Source organism: Pleurodeles waltl, chromosome 7 (genome assembly GCF_031143425.1).
Source record: "Pleurodeles waltl isolate 20211129_DDA chromosome 7, aPleWal1.hap1.20221129, whole genome shotgun sequence".
Taxonomy (NCBI): Eukaryota; Metazoa; Chordata; class Amphibia; order Caudata; family Salamandridae; genus Pleurodeles; species Pleurodeles waltl.
This window is the reverse complement of record NC_090446.1, coordinates 18,436,713-18,455,750: the sequence shown is the minus strand read 5'-3', so window position 1 is coordinate 18,455,750 and position 19,038 is coordinate 18,436,713. Positions and strand designations below refer to the sequence as shown.

The 19,038-nt window shown below is 40.9% G+C and overlaps 1 protein-coding gene across 1 annotated transcript; it reads left to right on the top strand.

The window, feature by feature from the left end:
• Positions 1 to 537: 537 nt before the first annotated feature.
• LOC138303568 (trypsin-like) lies at positions 538 to 10,339 on the top strand. The gene is made up of 5 exons (XM_069242832.1): positions 538 to 626; positions 3,367 to 3,526; positions 5,954 to 6,207; positions 7,226 to 7,362; positions 10,108 to 10,339. The coding sequence occupies exons 1-5, from the start codon at positions 587 to 589 to the stop codon at positions 10,255 to 10,257; spliced, it is 741 nt and encodes a 246-aa protein (XP_069098933.1). The 5' UTR covers positions 538 to 586; the 3' UTR covers positions 10,258 to 10,339.
• The last annotated feature ends 8,699 nt before the right edge of the window (positions 10,340 to 19,038 follow it).

Sequence of the window (19,038 nt, the reverse complement as noted above, 5' to 3'; positions counted from 1 at the left end):
TCCAACAGATCTAAAAAGTACAGTGGCATCATATCCAGGAAGCAAGGTCTCCCTAGAATGCTAAGAATTCTAGCTCTCCATTATTTTGTGATGGAAATGGTTGTTTCTTCTCTGAGGAACAGGCAATAGCCCAGACTATAGAGAGAATATAAAGGAAAATTATTCCAAGGAAAGATATTCTTAAACAGTTATTTGTGGAAAATTAAACTCACTGCAAAAGCTTTATTAATGTTGGCATTTGAAAAATTGCAAGAGTTGCAATATTTGTAAGACATGCTTGAGCAGAACTGAGTTTTCACAAAATATTGTTCATGTACTGTATATCACTTTACATGCAATGTTTAACACTGTTTCCATCTCCCGCCTTTGATCTAACATATTTGGCAAACAACTATCTCTTGGCTTCCCTTGAAGCAAGGTCTTTTAGGAATTGACATGAAAAATTACTCAATTTAATCAAATTAACTGACCACCTGGGAATGTGAGCAGATGGAGAAGACCTTGAATGAACAAAATTAGATTTTTTTCCTGCTATAAATACTTCCTCAGCTCTCTCTAGTCCCTGCTCAATAGACTCTTAGCAATCATGCATCATTTCCTGCTATTCGCCTTCCTAGGAGCGGCTGGTGAGTTAATTCAATGCAATTTTTTCCTGAAACTTTCAAAGGGTTCCTCTTTCTTTCACAATGACTCTATTCTCACAGTACTTGTACAGGTGAATCTTGTTCAATAATGTTGGGGGTGTGAATTTGAGATTTTCCAACAGGCAATTATGCGTACACAACTAAAAAGGATAGGGTGTGCTGGGACCACTGGAGAGTTGTAATGGGCAGGGTTAGGCATGCTAGTTTCCAGTTATTTGGAAAAACTAAGGCCAACCAGTCAGCGGCAAACCTCTGTCAGATAGTCTGGAACATGTAGTCCATTCTATTCTAGTTTCTCCTCAGACCAGTGTAGGGCAGAAAAGCCCAGAAGACCACGCTAGCATAATCCTCAGCAGGCCAGATTTGAAATTGGCAGTGACAGCAGGCCTTTTAGTAACCCAGGCCCAGCATCAGACCACGCTTGGAAGAAAAGAGTAATCAGGGAGAGTAGGCTATATGAAAGATGAAAAATAGTAGAAAATGCTGCAGAATTATAGAGTGATATGACATAGGGGAACTAAAACTAAACCTCCTGGAAAGTAGAGTTTGAAACTACCTGAACCATGAAAACCTTCTACGCTGTGGTGAGCTACACAACTAGGAACCAGTGATCCCTTGTTCATCCTCCCTTTTAATATAAAATATAGAAATGCTATCACAACTCTAGAGATAGCAACATTATGTGTGTGAAGTAGTCTGCTGAAGGACATTGACATCTATTTCATTTTACTGGGGTGTATAGTTGTCCTTTGCTTGGCTTCCTTTGGTTACTTGGTTATTTCCTAATTATGTGTCTTTGATGTCAGTGTGTCTGGATGTAGTAGGCTTAATCTTACTTTTTCTCAATGGATATTTTGATTAATGGTAGGTTTTCATTTGTCAGTATAACACGAACGCATGTACAGATGACAGAACAAACAATTAGACAATGGTATGACTTTGAAATGTATAGTGCATAACGCTGACAGGAATTGTGTACTGTTGTAGTAGGGTGATGTGTTAGTGTGGCTTAAGCTGGATGCCCTACTGATCTAGCAAACAATGAACTTACTCACCATCTCAATGGCTTCCAGCTGATTGATTTCCCCCAGGAGGTGTCTCATCACCCAAAGAGACGTGGCAGGTCATCATGATGTGATGAATTATAAAAAGGGAAATAACTACAGGAAGGGTAGATTGGACCAGGCTGAGGCAGGAAGAGGTTGAAGGACAAGAAAATCCAAGTCAGTACCCCATCCACTGCCCCCAGTGCAGCTGAAAATAAGGATTATTTAGGCATACTCAAAAGAAAGGGATTTAGTAGGTGCAAATGTTACACAAGGATTTCTGTAAAACAACATCCATCCTTTAAGCTTTCTTAGTTAGACTGCAAATGTGAGTTCTAATACTACATGCAATTCTCAAGTCCTGGTATATTAATCATCCAAGATATTTTGAAGGGACTGAAACTGTAACCATTGGTTTGGTCGCTATTTTTATGCCAAGTCACATACAGAAATCTGAGAAATCCTCACAAGTGAGTATTTAACCTCTTTAAATGGAAACATAAAGCAGCAGTTACAAGATGAAAGAACATCAACGTATTTTAAATCTTTCTAGACTATTGTTAATAGCTTTAATGCAAACAGTGGCAGAATTTCTTTCTCAAAGAAAAATTACTAAAGAGGGATGTAACTAAAGTACTATGTAAGTACCATCTCCTTGCTCTTCTATAACCTCAGCCTGCACAGACATGTCAAGACATGCCAGTTATTCCTCACTGACAAAGGTAAGGTGGCAAACCTCCTGCAGGTTTTTGAAGAAGACAGGGACACTGAGTGAATTCTCTCAATCATGGTTAGAACCCTCAGCGAGAGGCATCCCTGTGCCACCACCAGGCAGATACTCAAAAGTGTGTGTGATTAATGCTTCTGAAACATGAGAGAACTAGCTTCACTCCTTACAGAATGAGTACAGCATACCATCAGCAATGTAGAGTCACTCACAGAGGAGGGACAGCTGGGCTTCACCTGTCCGGGTTTCCTCAGCTTACCATCTTCAGAGAAGAAGTATACCATAGGGTCCCTCAAAAGACACCACTGTGCATCAGCAGGGCAGGCATCTATTACTCATGGAATGGATACCATATGGGCAAACGTCCTACTGTCACAGAACAGACAAAAACGCATGAAGTAATAAAGAGGCCGCCTCTCTCAAATGAGAGGGACAACATAGTCCCCAGCACCAGTGTAAACACCCTTGCCTATTTGATTGGTATGTTTCAGTATAGTCGTTTGGATTTGTCAGTGCATCGATGGTTGAGCAAGTGAAATGGTTACCTATGGATAATTGAGGATAGACTTCTGTTATTGCAGTTCCAAGATGCCCCATTGGTGAATATGTGTTTACAAATATATGCAATGTCATGTTATGTGTGTATGGGTGAATGGCATTCATTGTGGCTTTGGGTGGGAGTAACATTGGATGGGTTGTTTTGAAGATACAGGGTTTCAAAATGGTGCAATGTACAAGTTATGGTAAAAGAACTTCCTTTTTCTGTATAGTGAATTTCAGTGAAAGAAGCAATCTAAAGAGGAACCCAACAGGAGCAGTCTGTGAAAACAACAATAAATAAGTTTTAAAAAACTTGTTTTGGAACTAAGCATATGAAATGAGTTGTCTGTGTGCACAGATTCATTGATTTTATTGATCAACTCTTCTTTCTGACTACCTTTGTTTCCAGTGGCCTTTCCTTTTGAAGATGATGATAAGATCGTAGGTGGGTACACCTGCCCTGAAGGCTCTGTTCCCTACCAGGCATCTCTGAACTCTGGCTACCACTTCTGCGGTGGGTCTGTGATTAACAGCCAATGGGTTGTCTCCGCCGCTCACTGCGCCAAAACGTAAGTCATAGGGCCACACTACAGAAAGTTGACTGAAATGATTCTCATTTTTGCAAATTTTTCGTAGCCACAGAGTCAACAAAGATATATAATCATGAAATGTTCTCAAGCACATGAGGGAACAGTTTTTTTTTTTTTACTGAAAAAAAAATGAAAAGGTGTTGTCCTTCTGACCTCAACATGTGTTTAGAATGCATTTTGATTATGGCGGGTTGCAAATTCAGCAATCAGTGACTGTACTATGCCGCCAATTTGCAATAGGTGCAAATGCCATGTGAGCAGTCCATACTACAAGTAATACACATTTTGGGGCAAATTTCCTAATCTTTCATGCAACACGGGACATCATCAAGCAAAGTTGCTGAGCTGTACTGTTTGAAAGGGAGCCTGCAGAAATTCTCCCTATCAAGTAAGATAAAACACATTTCTGCTGTCTCCTAGCACTGGCTCACTGTGTGCTGCCTAGCACTAACGCTGAAACCCTTGCACCAAGGGCACCTGTCTGTGTTACAGACAGGATTGTTTATATTCAGGAAGGGACACCTTCCTGCACAAGAACAATTCCTAAATGCATATTTCCCTTTCAATGTATGCTGCAGAATGCAGCATACATAGATAGATGATGTAGCAAGGAGAAGCAAAGATATTTCTCTTTGTCATGCCTGCTTCAGGGAGGAGTAGCTTTTTGACATATTCCCAGGTATACTAGCTTTAATAAATCTAGGCATGCACCAAAATCCTTGCCTGGAAGCATGGGAAAACTAGGCTACAACCATTCAACGCCTTCCCGGCGCAAGGTAACGCAAGGGATTGCTATGTGCCGCCCTACATTACATTTTGGGAAAAATCCCACTCAAAGCCACGCAAGCCTGATTTGCATGGCTTTCTATATCACAAATAACAGTCTGCATCATGGCTGCCCCAAAAAACTGACGCATCTATGATGCAAAATGTAAGTAAATCTGCCCTTGGTGTAAACAAAAACCATCATTTAAGTATTTTGATGATAATGACCCATCTAATTTAGATTGTTTTATAGAAAGTGTTTAGAGGTGAAATGCACTTGTCTGGCTGCATAATGTCTGTTTTAGCAAGCTATTCCAATAAAATGTGTGATTTGGAAGTTAATATGATTTACAACTTGTGTACTACATACAGAAGGTGCGGCAAGTCACTGGCCAAATGGTCATGCAAAAACAATGCACAAATATGATATTTCTTGGTCAACCTTGTATAAACTATGAGTACCCATTGTCTGTCCATTAAAACAGAAACATGGATAAGGCAGCATATGACTGCCTCTGCAGGGAGTAATCCAGAAGGTCAGGCTGGTGTAATTGTGTACTGTGCAAACTAAACAGGAACTGATCATAGCTCCTGCTTGCTTAAAGGTGACCACCGTCAAGCTATTCACATAATGACGCTTGATAAGAAAGTATTAGACACTGTATGCTGTGTAGTTTTAATACAAAGATAAACACTTTGCTTATTGTAGCATGTGGCAAAAACAGGAAGGGAGGAAAGTAACCCTTCAAAAGCCAGGGTGTCTATGTACTCCTCTGGCCCTTTCCTGAATGTTTGCACAGACACTGAAGGAACATGTCAGGGATACTTTTCTTGACATTTGTTCCATGTGGTAAAGATACGTATACACACTGTTTAGCAGCATTGGCAGCAGCCTTTGTTACATATATACACACACACACTAATGACAGGGAGGAGATAGAGGACCGTACTCCTGCTAACATGTCCAGTGATCTGTGGTAAGGCAGTCTTTCACTCAGGGATCATGCCATGGCAATCCAACATATGCATTTATGCAACCAGCTATTGTGCAATGTTAATATCTAATTGGGCATGAGCTAACAATCTTCAAAACTTCGGTTTGCAAATCTAAACTTATTTCATAATTTCATGAAAATCTTGCTTAGAAGGGTCATGATTATGTAGATATTAATGCCAGCTTCTTTATACACCATCATTTCTAGATGTCAAAGGTTAGGGTGGTCACCTCACTCCATGACATTGCAGACATTATTTTCAGTGCTGCAAATAACTTTTACTCAAATGTGTTAGTCCAATTAGTTAAATGGATGCAAAACATCTATAATACCTAGAATGCATAAAGTTTCAACACAAAATTCCAGGGCTAGAATCTTTGTCCACAATGACATCAGTGAGGTTGTCAACTTATTAAAGGTCCTAAGTGTCCCCTTGTAATTTACCAACAAAACATAACCCTTCTGACAGATGAAAACATGACCATTACAAATTCTTACTCAAAGGTGGGTGTGACACTCTGCCCCTATAGCGCAGCTCCAGAGGTCCACAGCTATCTATACATTTTTAAAGACACATGATAATTTTCATGAGCTATCTAACATTATCTAAGAAATACTTTTTAAGCTTTCAATCCTCCCTCTGTAGCCGTATCCAGGTTAGACTGGGTGAGCACAACATTGAGGTTATTGAAGGAAGTGAAGTGTTCATCGACTCCGCCAAAGTGATCAAGCACCCAAAATACAACTCCAGGACCATTGACAATGACATCATGCTGATCAAGCTCTCGTCAGCCGCAACCTTCAGCGCACGCATCCAGGCGATTCCCCTGCCCACCAGTTGTGCACCTGCTGGAACTGACTGCCTCATCTCAGGATGGGGTAACACCCTCAGCAGTGGAAGTGAGTACACCCTACCTGACCATGTGTTCAGAGTATCTCTTTAGAAATATTATTTTAATTGGTAGATTTTAGCTGATGAAATACAGAACTGCAAAAAATGCTAACATTTATGTACATAACATTGGCAAATGCAAATTTTTCCTCCTGCCCAACGGAAATCAGATCTGCTACATCAAGTGTATCTGAGCTGACAATGCTATGCCTGTAAGTGGGCAGGTAACCATTAAATTGTTCACCTTCTGCCAGTGGCAGAATTGAGGTCTGAACAGCCTCAGGTCAGAGGGTCTGCCCAAGAAGCAGTTGTGATGTAAAGGATCATGTATTTGTTTCTCCATCATGTTAGCTTCAGACTGGTCTCCTGCTACTTATGTTTCTATTGATTCATTAACATTCAAAAAACCTCTCTAGACTGAATTCCTAGTGTGTCCAGTGTCAGAGTCCACAATTCCACGAGACACTGTCATGTCTCAAACCTTGGCTTAAAGATTAGATCCCCAGTAATTGAGTCAAGTTCTGAAGCTCAAGAAGCAGTAGCTAGCTTGGGCATTTTCCTTGATACCCCCTCTACAATCAGTGTTACAGCCCAGAGATGAGTGGATGGCCTGGAGTCACAGATGAGAGGGAATTGGGACACTTAGGCCCTCCTTTGAAATAAGCTGCTCCCGCCCCCCCCCCCCCCCCCCACCAAAGCAACTGCTTCCTCTCACCTGGCTGTGATTATCCATGTAGCACACAGTACCCCAACAGCTCAGGCATTCACCACATTATTTCAGTGTGCGCACTTATGTGAACATGGCTTTACGCTCATTTGACCTCGTATGAGCATGGCTCAATCAACATTACGCATTAATTATTTTCAATATTTAACCATACGTGTCTGGTGAAGAAGATCTAAAACACCAGACTGTTTTAATTAAATTGCTGTTTCTTTCAACTGGGTGAACATAACAACAAAGTAATTGTTTGCAAGTTTTAATGCGCTCAGATTGAGTAACCCTATTACCGTCCTCTTCTGCAGGTAACTACCCAGATCTTCTCCAGTGCGTCAACGCTCCAATCCTCACTGACAAACAGTGCCGTGATGCATATCCTGGTGAAATCACCAATAACATGATCTGTGCTGGATACCTGGAGGGAGGCAAAGATTCGTGCCAGGTAAGAGGCACCTTAGGGTGGTTTGACTCCCAATGTTTGAAACCCCTACTAACATAGCATTTGTTTCACATAACCAGGAAAGATTAATTTTTAGTTTAGCAACCAGAATTTGTGAACATCGAAACTCTGCCAGGAGGGTGGAGTTTAGGCATTTGCAAATTGAAGGTTGGGGTAGATTTGCAGGTGTTCTGGCAAAGGAACCACTAGAAAAGTCATCAAACATCCAAAAACATGTCAATTTGAAGGTATATACCCTTTCTGAAAAGATTTGCAGCCTCCTTAGTACTCTTAGCGGCAACAGCAATTATTTTATATTGGGAATGAAGACACAAAAAACCTGATATTCAATGGAGCTCTAGTGATATATTTTCTAAAGGTGGGTACATGTTTAATTAGACAGACAAATTCAATTACATTACCAGAACTTTCCCTAGGGCAGCACAACTATATTCTTCCAAACTCTGCAGGCGGATAACCCACTCAATGAAGACAGGATATTAAACTGCAGGGATTTGTGAATTTATGCTGTCATTTCAAAACAGCTAAATGCAAAGAAAGCATCTCTGCCACATCATCTCCTTTTCCCACTCCATGAAGTCCTACCTTAAACTAGTAACAAACTTGTCCCTCTCCCCTCGCCAACTCATTAGTGATGGGCAAGCAGCAGTTCCTTCTTTCACTGTGTCAGTGGCAACATAGCCTCAATTTCAAAGGGGGACAGAGATCCTGTTGCAGGAGTGTGCAGTGAGTGATTGCCCCCACCTCCAGAGGGCTGTCTGGGGGGTCCATCAGACTCCATTTCACCCTTTAAAAGGCACTTGTAGGGGATGCACTGACTGTCGACTGGAGTGCTGTCAGTGTGCCTTCATCTGTTTCTTTGCCTCTGTGTACACATCTGTAATATGGCACGAGAAAATGTTCCACACAAATGAGGTTAACACCCCTTGAGATCAGATCATGCTGGCACCACATTTGTTTGTCTGAGCAACCTGTACTACAGAAGGAGTTGTAGAAGTGCCCACAGCTCCTTCTGTAATACCATTGTCCTCTGGGTACAGAAGAACATGTTGTAAAACTCTTGTTATAGTAACAAGAATGCTGGATTTTGGGTGCAGCACCACCTGGCGTGGGGGACTGAGTCTGATCCTGCGCCGTGTGACAGCTGTCGGCCTAACTCTTCTGGCCAGCTAGCAGCACGTCACCCAAAAGTGAAAGGTGAGTTGTGGCAGTCCTTAGCATGTCATCTGGAATTCTCAGAGAAGTTATGGTGAAACAGATATTACCCCTTCCTCTCAGTCACAAATGTCTCACACATACAAAGGCAAAACAGAAGCAGGCCTAGGTTTTATTGAATCAAGAGCATTCTATTTAAAAAGGCATGTATTGCGATTATAAGGATGATAAAACATAATAAAAGCAAGGCAGTGACAAGAAAAGTGAAACATAGGAAAAGTCCCACCATACTGTCACAAAAATGGTTCTAAAATCTCTACCTACTCTACTTAGGTTTTCTACAAGAGCATGGCAGTATAAGTCCTGATCTGCCAATCAGCCCCCCCTGGAGAACCCAATTCCTCATACCTGTGGTTGTAGGTAAAGAAGAAGTCTGTTGGTCTACTGCAAATCTTCCCACATGGAAGGAGCATATGCATCAAGCCTCAGCAGAAACTGCAAAGGCGGCATGCAGTGTACGGTGGCAACTGGTTGGAATTCCCCTATATCGTGTAGAGGGCGGTAAGGTGTTTTATAATAAAACATCTGGTGTTCAGAGAAAACTGCCCTGACATGACAACACGTATACTATTGTCTACAAGAGTTGAGGACATGATGAACGCTTTGTACTGGCAATAATTCGTAACTTACCATGAAAATACTGTGCCGAGAAAAGAATAACAAATGTCTCCGTAAAAGGACAAGCTGGTAAAATAATAAAAACATCTTCACTAAAAGAAGGCTTCTGCTAAAATGATAGAAAAAAGATGCATGCCTCAGAAATAAAGGGCACAAGCAATAGACCTAGGCTACAATAACGTGCCTGTGTAACAGCTAAAGTAACCTCACGACAAAGGGTGCACATTCCCCTTGAGCCCCTGGTTTGTTTTTGTGTGTTATGGCCCCAGGCTCTTGGCTAGGACCAAATATGTGATCCAAATCACCTAGCAGCTATGCATTTGGGTGACTGTCTCACCTAGGTCTTGCTGAGTTTGAGAGGTAGGTGACCTTGTTATCTTTGAGCTTAACCCTTTCAATACAAAGTTTGTCTTGTTTTATCAACCAAACAGAGCATCAGCTTGGATGTATGTGCTGTCACTGAAGGATTATTGCTCCAAAGTATAAGAAGCAAATTAGTGTAAATTTAGGTGCAGTAAGAAACAATACATTTAATTTAGAATTTGAAGGAGAACCCAGTAGACTGTTTTAAGGCTAGAAATGTCTTAAGCTTACGTTTTGTGTAGCTCTTTATTTTCTGAGTTTCCACATTCTTAAACTCTGTCAGTACATTTGACATGAATTTTGGACATTTGTCTCCCATGAACATTGAGGTCTGTTCAGTTGATTTATTTCCTTGATAATATATTGTTCATTACTTACCGGCACTTTTGCCTTTACTGAGAAAACAATACCACTTATAAGATAGAGTAGTAAGGTTGATTGATGCTCAACTTAAGTTTGTTTAATGTCTATTTAAAGCATCAACATATCCACTAAAATATAGTTTGTTTAATAAATTCTTGTCTCCATCAGGGTGACTCCGGTGGCCCAGTGGTCTGCAACGGCGAGCTCCAGGGTGTTGTCTCCTGGGGATACGGGTGCGCTCAGAAGAACTACCCTGGAGTCTACACCAAGGTCTGCAATTACAACCAGTGGATTGAAGAGACGATTGCTGCTAACTGAAAGTGTGACTTGAGTGCATTTCACTTAGAATATACAGATTGTGAATGAAGCAGATGATTGCATTAAAGCATATTAACACCTACTTTTGTCTTTGCTTTCTTCATTATTAGTTTTTTACAATTTTTAAGACCATACCTTGGAGGACTAGAATTCCTATTCATAGGTGATAATGTACTAGTATTTGGCTAAGACAACTTCAAAAATTCATGGGGAGACTACACACTTTCTTGTTCACCATCTGTTTTAAGAATAAGTATTTTATTTATAAGAAAATACAGCTGCTACATCTACAGCTCAAGCGTGCCAACGAGCATAAGCACTGTGAAAAACTGCAATATAAACCTTCAACCAGCAATTGATATATCACTGAGACAAAACCCCAACACACATGCAAGTGCACAACTGATACGGGTTGAAGGAAGGCATATAGGTGCAACTCGTTATAGTTATGACATTGCACCAAACATAGTAATCATGATGCTTTAAACTTCACCTTTTTATAAGATCCTCTTTAAGGGAGCCTGAAGCCCTTTCAGTCTGTCACCCCTGCAAAGTTGACATCCTGAGGATTTTTTTGTCTTCTAATAGAAGCTCTGGATTGAAGTGGAAAGAGATCCATTTGACTAAAATTTGCAAGATACTCCAAAAAAATAAATATTAGCAGGCCTCAAGGTATACTCCACAAACTCATGCTATGTTCACATATGAATCAACACAGGCTTGCTCTTTTCTTGAATTCACAGAATCTCCTTAGCCTGTTCATATTCACAGACCACAGATTTCACCCAGGAGATCCATGCCGTCCCCTCTTGTATTTATTCTTGATTTTCATCAATCTTTTGTCCCTAGGCACAGGAGCTATGTTTTTTAAATTCCCTTAGGGACTGTATTGAAAGTTATGTTTTGCAGGTCTCAGATTGTCATCAGATTAAGGGATCCATTATTCAACTTCTTTACTTCCTTTCCTTTAGTTATCACACATCCTGCATCATCCAATTCAGTCTGCGTCTGAAATCAGGAACATTTGTTTTTCAATTCTCACATTTCCCTTCTCTCTTTCTCCTAGTACAGCTTAGAGAATTTTCTCTGAGGAACTATTGCACCTCTGAATATTATTAAAATTATTGTTGTGTGCCCACCGCTTTGAAAAAATAAGTCACCCAGATGGCTGTGGCTAGGACTATTTTGCCCTGTCTAATACACTTATGCGTTTGTCACCATTTTTTGTACCACAGGCCCAACCAGGCTTTTTAGGGCCCACTTTGACAGCTATTCTCTGTTCTGACTCAGCTTCTATGCTCCCCTCTTGCACACACCACCGCTCAGCATCACAAACCTGATATTGCAAGGGCCAGTTTACTCCACTTCAAGATCTGATGTTCTGTCCAGTGCCATCTTGTATCTGAGGTGCACTGGAATAAACTCATACTTCCATCTTCAGGCAGACCATGTGCACTCAAGGAGCACCCCACCATTCCTACAGCAGAGCCACCAGGACCCGGTTACACATATGCGATCCTGCTTATCCTCCTGCAGTCCCCAGATCAGGACCTAAAAAATACATGAGAACACTTCTGTTCCAGAGCATAGCAAGCCTTACCCCATCACCTTTTACTGTAGAAAAACAAAAGCCTAACACATTGCAGATGTTTGGTCCACCTTTTTAGATACTGTTACAAATTTGTAGTATCCGCATCATACATGTAATAGAAAGAAACTAAATTTAGAGCATGACATTTATGGAAACATTTTATCGAGTATTTTTATTCATCACTTCAGGCTCTTACAGGGTTTTCATGCACACAAAACTGAGGAGTTAAACATGGTAAAGCTTACAAATAATCCAGAAGAAAAGTGAGACACCATACATCCAGATAATTTCCACTCCTATTGTCAAACAAAGTGTTAGCCTGGAAAGGCCTTCTGATTCAAACAATATAGCAGGTAATAAAGGCCCTCTCCCTCGTTCCACACCCCTTGTCTGTGGCATGGACTTAAAACTCCTACTGGGGTCCTTCAATACTAGAGCAAGGGTGACATGAGTCCTAAAGCAAACAAGGAAATTGTGCCCAGCATCCCTCGGGTGAGTCATAATAGAAGGACAAAATATTAATGGACATTCCCTCTTAACCTGTATAATTTTTATATGGAATCAATACTGAACACACCAGTTGTATTTACAAAATGATGTTTTATTTCCTTACAAAAATAGAATTTGACATCTATAAGGCCCATATTTATGGAAAACAATGCACAACTGAGCTAGCGCAGTTGTGCGTCAAAATTATTTACACGAGTTAACACCATTCCCTAGCAACATTAGTGTGCCATATTTAAAAAAAGACACATGATGGCGCTAAGGAATGGCTAGGGTCTGTACAAAAGATGCTAGCTAGTGCGGAATGGCATTAGGGACAATGGCACTAGTGGGCCCAAAATGATGCTAGACTGATTAGCGACAAAAAAAACTGCAGCTAGTCAGCCTAGCCTAATTTTTAGATGCACAAGCAGGCAAAAAATGACTCCTGTCTAAGTATAGACAGGAGTCATTACCATAGCCCCAATGCCCACCACAGGGGGACCAGTGCCCCCAGGACAACCCCAACAGACCCAGTGCCAGCTAGAGGGCCCCATGTAAGGAGCCCCTAATGGCACATGACACACATACACGTACACTTAACTGGGATGGGCTCCCTCCTCTAGTAGTGTCCCTGTGGTGTGGGTGGTGGTGATGCTGGGGGTTGTGGTGGGCATATATGTGTTCATTCCATTGTGTTTCCCTCATGGAAATAGGCCTAACAGCACTTTAATCCCTGGGCTAACCAAGTGTTACATTTTGACGCTAATCGCCCTTAGTGCCATTCTTTAGGTCCGCCTCCTAGGTGAACATAGTTTTAGCATTGGGAGGTAATAGTGCGCTCGGGGACTAGCATCATTTTTAGGAAGGGACCACCTACCTTGCATATAATTGTCGCTATTTGATGGAAGGTGGGTTGGCGTTTCCTAAAACTGGCACTAACTGAAATATTTTGATGCTAGATCGATTTAGCGTAAAAAAACAAAAAATGACGCTAATTTTCCAAAAATATGGGCCTAAGTCTTTTGACAATTTTACAATGAAAAACATGACAATATCAAATTTCACAGTACATCTCATAATTCCATCAATTTATTAAAATTACAGTACTTAGATATCACAAACCCTACTTCTTTCTCACATTCACACCACGCACCCAAAGTCACAAGCATTCAACCCAACAAAAACATTTGTCTACTCTCAGTAAATATCTTGACAACATAGCAATGAGGCCACATTTCCTAGTTTTCCCCTCATTCTGACCCAGCCAGGGATCTCAGGTAATGGTCCACATACTTTTGGTGGAAGAAATTAGAATAGAACACCTTCTTCAGGACCTGGGCCCAACTATTTTTCACTCCACAGCAAAAAACACAGTTGGTTTGCTCTAAGCATAAACAAAAATGATTAATTTTATGAGAGGGTCAGCATAATACTAAGAATGAAGCTTTAAACTACTTCAACGTCTCAGTTCCTAGTCCAAGTTATGACTAGACCAGCTCAGATACCTTAATGTTTATGCGCTAAATCACCTTTGTGTTACCAATGTCCAAAATAAATTAATTTAGTCTTTCTACAGGTGTCCTAGTCAGTACTTCTCATGTGCTTCCTTTTGCTGGATATTCGTATAAAGAGCCTAGATATCTATACTTTGTTCGCGCCACATTTGTGTCACTTTTTTTATGCAAATGCAGCGCAAAATTAACTCCATATTTATATATTGACGCTAGAAACGTCTAGCGGCAAAATATTGGAGTTAGCGCCATTTTTTGGGATGTGCCAACCCACATTGCGTCAATGAGATGCAAGGTAGGCGTTCCCATCCAAAAAATGACGCTATCCCCTTAGCGCCATATTTATCCCCGTGCTAAAATGATGCACGGGTGGGAGGCAGACCCAAATAATGGTGCAATTATTTAACACCTGGGTCATATCAGGCATCGAATGGGTCCACAGGTGACCATCCCAAGCCCCAGAAAACCCCCACTCACATCAGAGGGATATCAGAGGATGGGGGACCCCATCCTAGGTAAGCAGGGTAGGTATGGGTAAGTATTATAGCAATTTCTTTAAAGTGCCATTGGTGGCCGTTAGAGCAGTTTTGTACCAAAATGTATAAATATGGGCCGTAGCGTTACTAATATCTCATAATCCATATGAAAGGGTGAATTTTAAATCTTTCTTGTCATGTCCCTTGTCTTCACCAGGGGACATAAAAAGTATCTATATACTTCGAGAGAGGTTTTGTTATAGCATTAATAGTCGAGATAATAGGACCCAAAACAGGATTTTTATCATTTTTATATGTCTTTGGGACACCATATAAAGCAGGAAGGACTGGGTCATTTTTACTCAAATTCTTTCTTACATATCAAACCCTTTTCCAGGGCCATATAATGACATCATTTACTTTTTAATTCAATTTCCAAAGTACATCCTCATTCATCTTTCCAAAATGCTCAGGTACTGCAAGCATCGAATTAATTTTCTGTACATAGTCGTCAGTATCCAACAAGACTATTCCTCCACGCTTATTAAAGGATTTGACTGCAAATGGGAGATATTTACAAGGAGCTTGCGCCACTTTCGGATCACTTTTTTTGATGCAGTGGTGGCGCTCTGTTGCCTGCGTATTTACAATGTGATGTATTTGGAAGTTAATGTATGCAGACTAGTGTGTTATGTCAGAAAAACTCACTTGCAACTGACACAGTGAGATTTACAAGATTTTCTTCATTTGACAGATCTGTCGGATTCCACCATTTCAAAGAATACCAGGGCACACCAAAAGTAGTCCTAGAGTCAATTCCAAGGTGGAAAGAAGAGTCCACAGTCCAAGCACAATGTAGAGGTTGATGAGATTTTATTCTTCGCGAAAAAAGTATATTCTGCAGACAACCGACACGTGTTTCATCAGAAGGACTTTTTCAAGGATGTAGGTCAAAAATCATGCACACAGAACAGTACAATCAAAATCTGGTAATACATGATGACAGGAGATTAACAACCTCTAATGTGAGTTTGAAAAAGAGATATAGGAAAGTGCAGATGTTGTATTAGAATTCAAGTGCCCCAAAATGGGGAAGAGAATGTCCAAGCAAGTGAAGGTGCAGGATAAGATCATCACCATGCTCCGTGGAAACCAGGATAAAAAGTGGTGCACATATTGTGTTCATGAGTGAAGAAGAATAGATGTGGATGGGACCTTGAATATAAGAGATGAAGAGTAAAGAACCGATGTGAAGATAAACAATTAGGTCTGCCTATATAAAGTCTGTAGCAGGCCAGAATATGAGACAGGCAAACAAAGGGACCAAGGGCCAGATGTAGCAAAAAAACAAATTGCGACTTGCAATTTGCGAGTCCCTGTGACTCGCAAATTGCAAGTCGCAATTTGGTATGAGAAAGGTGCCTCAGACACCTTCTGCAACTCGCAATGGGGTCCAAAGACCCACCTCATTAATATTAATGAGGTGGGTCGCAGTTTGCGACCCCATTGCGAGTATGGGCACTCACGGGGATGGTGGCCTGCTGGAGACAGCAGACCTCCATGTTCGTGAATGCTTTTTAATAAAGCAGTTTTTTTTTTTCTAAGTGCAGCCCGTTTTCCTTAAAGGAAAACGAGCTGCACTTTGAAAAAAAAAAAAAAAAACTTTAGTTTCGGGATTTTTTCAGGGCAGGTAGTGGTCCATTGGACCACTGCCTGCTCTGAAAAAATATTTGTTTTTCCAGTCACAAAGGGGAAGGGGTCCCATGTGACTGGGTTACCATCCACTTCTAGTGGATGGTAACTGCGATTCCATTTGCGACCGCAAAATTGCATTGCGAGTCGCAAATAGGAAGGAAACACCCCTTCCTATTGGCGAGTCGGAAATGCATTTTGCGAGTCGGATCCGACTCGCAAAATGCATTTCTGCATAGTGGAGCGGCTTTTGCGCCTCGCAAACGGCGTTTTTCGCCATTTGCGACTCGCAAATGCCTTCTTACATCTGGCCCTAAGTGAGGAAACCATATAGATCATTCCCTTTGACAAAAAACTGTGACATACTCCGGTGAGTAATCAAAAACCATGACGTTTCTTTATAAAAGCAAAAGAGGGAGTAAATTGTTAGTGAAATGTAGCATAAAATGTGAGCGCACATGGTCAAAAGATGCCGGGCACAATGCTGAAAGCGAAAAGAAATATGAGCAGTAACTGGTGTTTATTCAAAAAGAGAAATAAAAGAAAAGTTATGGCACCCGAAGTTATGCTAGGGCCAAAAAATAGCAGACCGGAAGTCAGATTGCCATGGCGTCCGGGTGTGTACCTTAACAAAGGGGGTTTTGCCGACTGAGGCAGTAGTTGTAAAACATAAGAAACCCAAGATGTTATTAAAAAAATTAGTGGTCTTCAAAAAGGGAGAAGGGTACATGGCGTTGAGTGTGATGTTAGAAAGGGGATTGCGTAATGCGGAACGGAATAAAACCACGGCAAACGCCCCCAATACAAAGGGAAACATACTGCAGAAAGTTGGGTTCCTACCTCTCAAACTACCTCCTATACACACCTTAATATATAGGCAACATTAGGGCAGCTGTCACTCACTGCACCTCCCATTTAGCTCTCTTTACTTTGCACTCAGGTTGTCTGGTGAGAAGTGAGAAAACTTCCTCCATGGTTTGCACTCCCATGGATCTGTCAGGCCTCTGCCCTACCTTGCCATGGTACTGGGTTAATTTGGAAATCTTTGGAGCATCCACTCTTCATTCATTCATGATACCTTCTCCCACCAAACAGTCAATAGCTGCAAACCCACTGGAACAGTTGCTCTCAAAGCGATCCTTGGAGCCAACTCAAAAGCTATGACTGTGTGGATCACCCCTTATCAGCTGTGATTTACACCTCAAAGGGGACATTATTCATAGCACCAGAATGTGAAGCTACAATAGCTTGTTTAAAGACAAAATATTGGAACAAAAATATTGAGAACCAAAATATCATAAGATAGGTATATGATATGGGCAAGGATATGTATACTACACTATTCAAATATCTTCACAAATGTGGAGTTATGAATTGTAAATGTGTATTTACCATTATAGACTTCTCTCCACAATATTTTGGTTTTTCAATTTTTTTGCTACGACATTCTCTTAACACAATATTTCAGTAGTTCATATTCTGGCACAAAACTGGGAACTAATGACTCTTCTCATACTAAATATGGGGTGGACAAAGGGTAGAACTTTAAGTAAACGTGAACCTGGGTTTTTCTGTTGGAAGGAAAAATCTCCCTCTGAATCCTAATAGAAAAGCTATACATTCTTACTCCATTATCCAGTGGCCAACTAGAACACACCCTGCTTTTCCTGTAAGAAAACCAGTTCTTAGGAATCTGCACATTCCTTGAGGATGAAATAGGCTCATCAGTCTTCAGAGCGGGTGACATGTCCTTGAAAATGCACTGAAAGGCGGCAACACTCCGTAAACACTTAATTTACAGACATATATCCGTTCTCATCTATGCATATATGTGTGTATGTATGTATGTAATTTATGTATATGTGTATGTGTATTTGTATGTATATGTTTGGTATTTGTATTGAACATGCCTCGCTAAAAGGCAGCATAGTGCAGTGCGGGATCAAAGGCAATCATTTAGTCAGTGTGTTACATGAGAGAAGCTGGTTTGTGGGTGGTTAATGTCTTGTGATGTAGTGTTCTTTAAATTAGTGCGTCATCAACTCCATCCTAAACTGAGGCAACATTGGGGAGGTCCTGATGGATGCACAATGTTGTTCAAGATCCTGAGTGCATATATGGAAAGGTCCTGCTGGATTGCTTTTTTTATATTTTTACTCTTCTTGGTCTGCAGACTGATGGTATCATGGCTGCTGATGTGCTGAGGACCACCAAAGATGAGCTTTTCTGCAAGATAAGCTGGGTGCTAAGTGTAATGGCTTTATAAATGATGCTGCTGATTTTGAAGACAGTGTGGACCGACAAGAGGGCCAATAGAATTTCTTAGCATGGGTGCTGTAAACATATTTGTTCAGGCCATAGATAAGGCATTGTGTGTCATATAGGATTCCCTTAAGTGGCACCAGTGTGGAGTCAGGTATGTTACAAAAAAGGGTGTTACCATCAATCACACTAAAAGACAAACACATAAGATCTAGAACATCAGTAGGCTGTACAAAACCATACACCAGTACTAACCCAGGGTCAGAACAAATTGGACTAGTTATACCATTTATGACCAAATGTGAAAGGCTAGCTAATGCATCTTCCGGTTCTATTGCTGTGGTTTATGTACCCCCCAATGTTGGAGGGTGTTTTACCCATTTCTGTTACATAATTACCATATAATCCATCTTCAATATTGTTTTTGAGGGCAAGAGCTCCTTTTCAGATAACTGAAAACATTTGTGTTTTCTGTCATCACTTAAACGAGCAATGTGGACAACGTTCTTCTTTCAATAACGTTCATGATCTGCTTTGTTTGCGAGTGCCATATTTCCAGACTTTGGAGTAAATGTGCAGGAAATCCCTCAGACTTGCATAGCAGAGAGCACATTTACCTGTGCTGCATATTGCCCCCAAAGCGGTAAGACAAGAGCCTGCTTACCTTGTGCTAATAACATGAACCTGCAGGAAGGCTGGGCAGATGTAAGGATGCAGAGGCTGAGTAAGTTTCAGGTTTTTGTTGGCTGTACATTTGAAC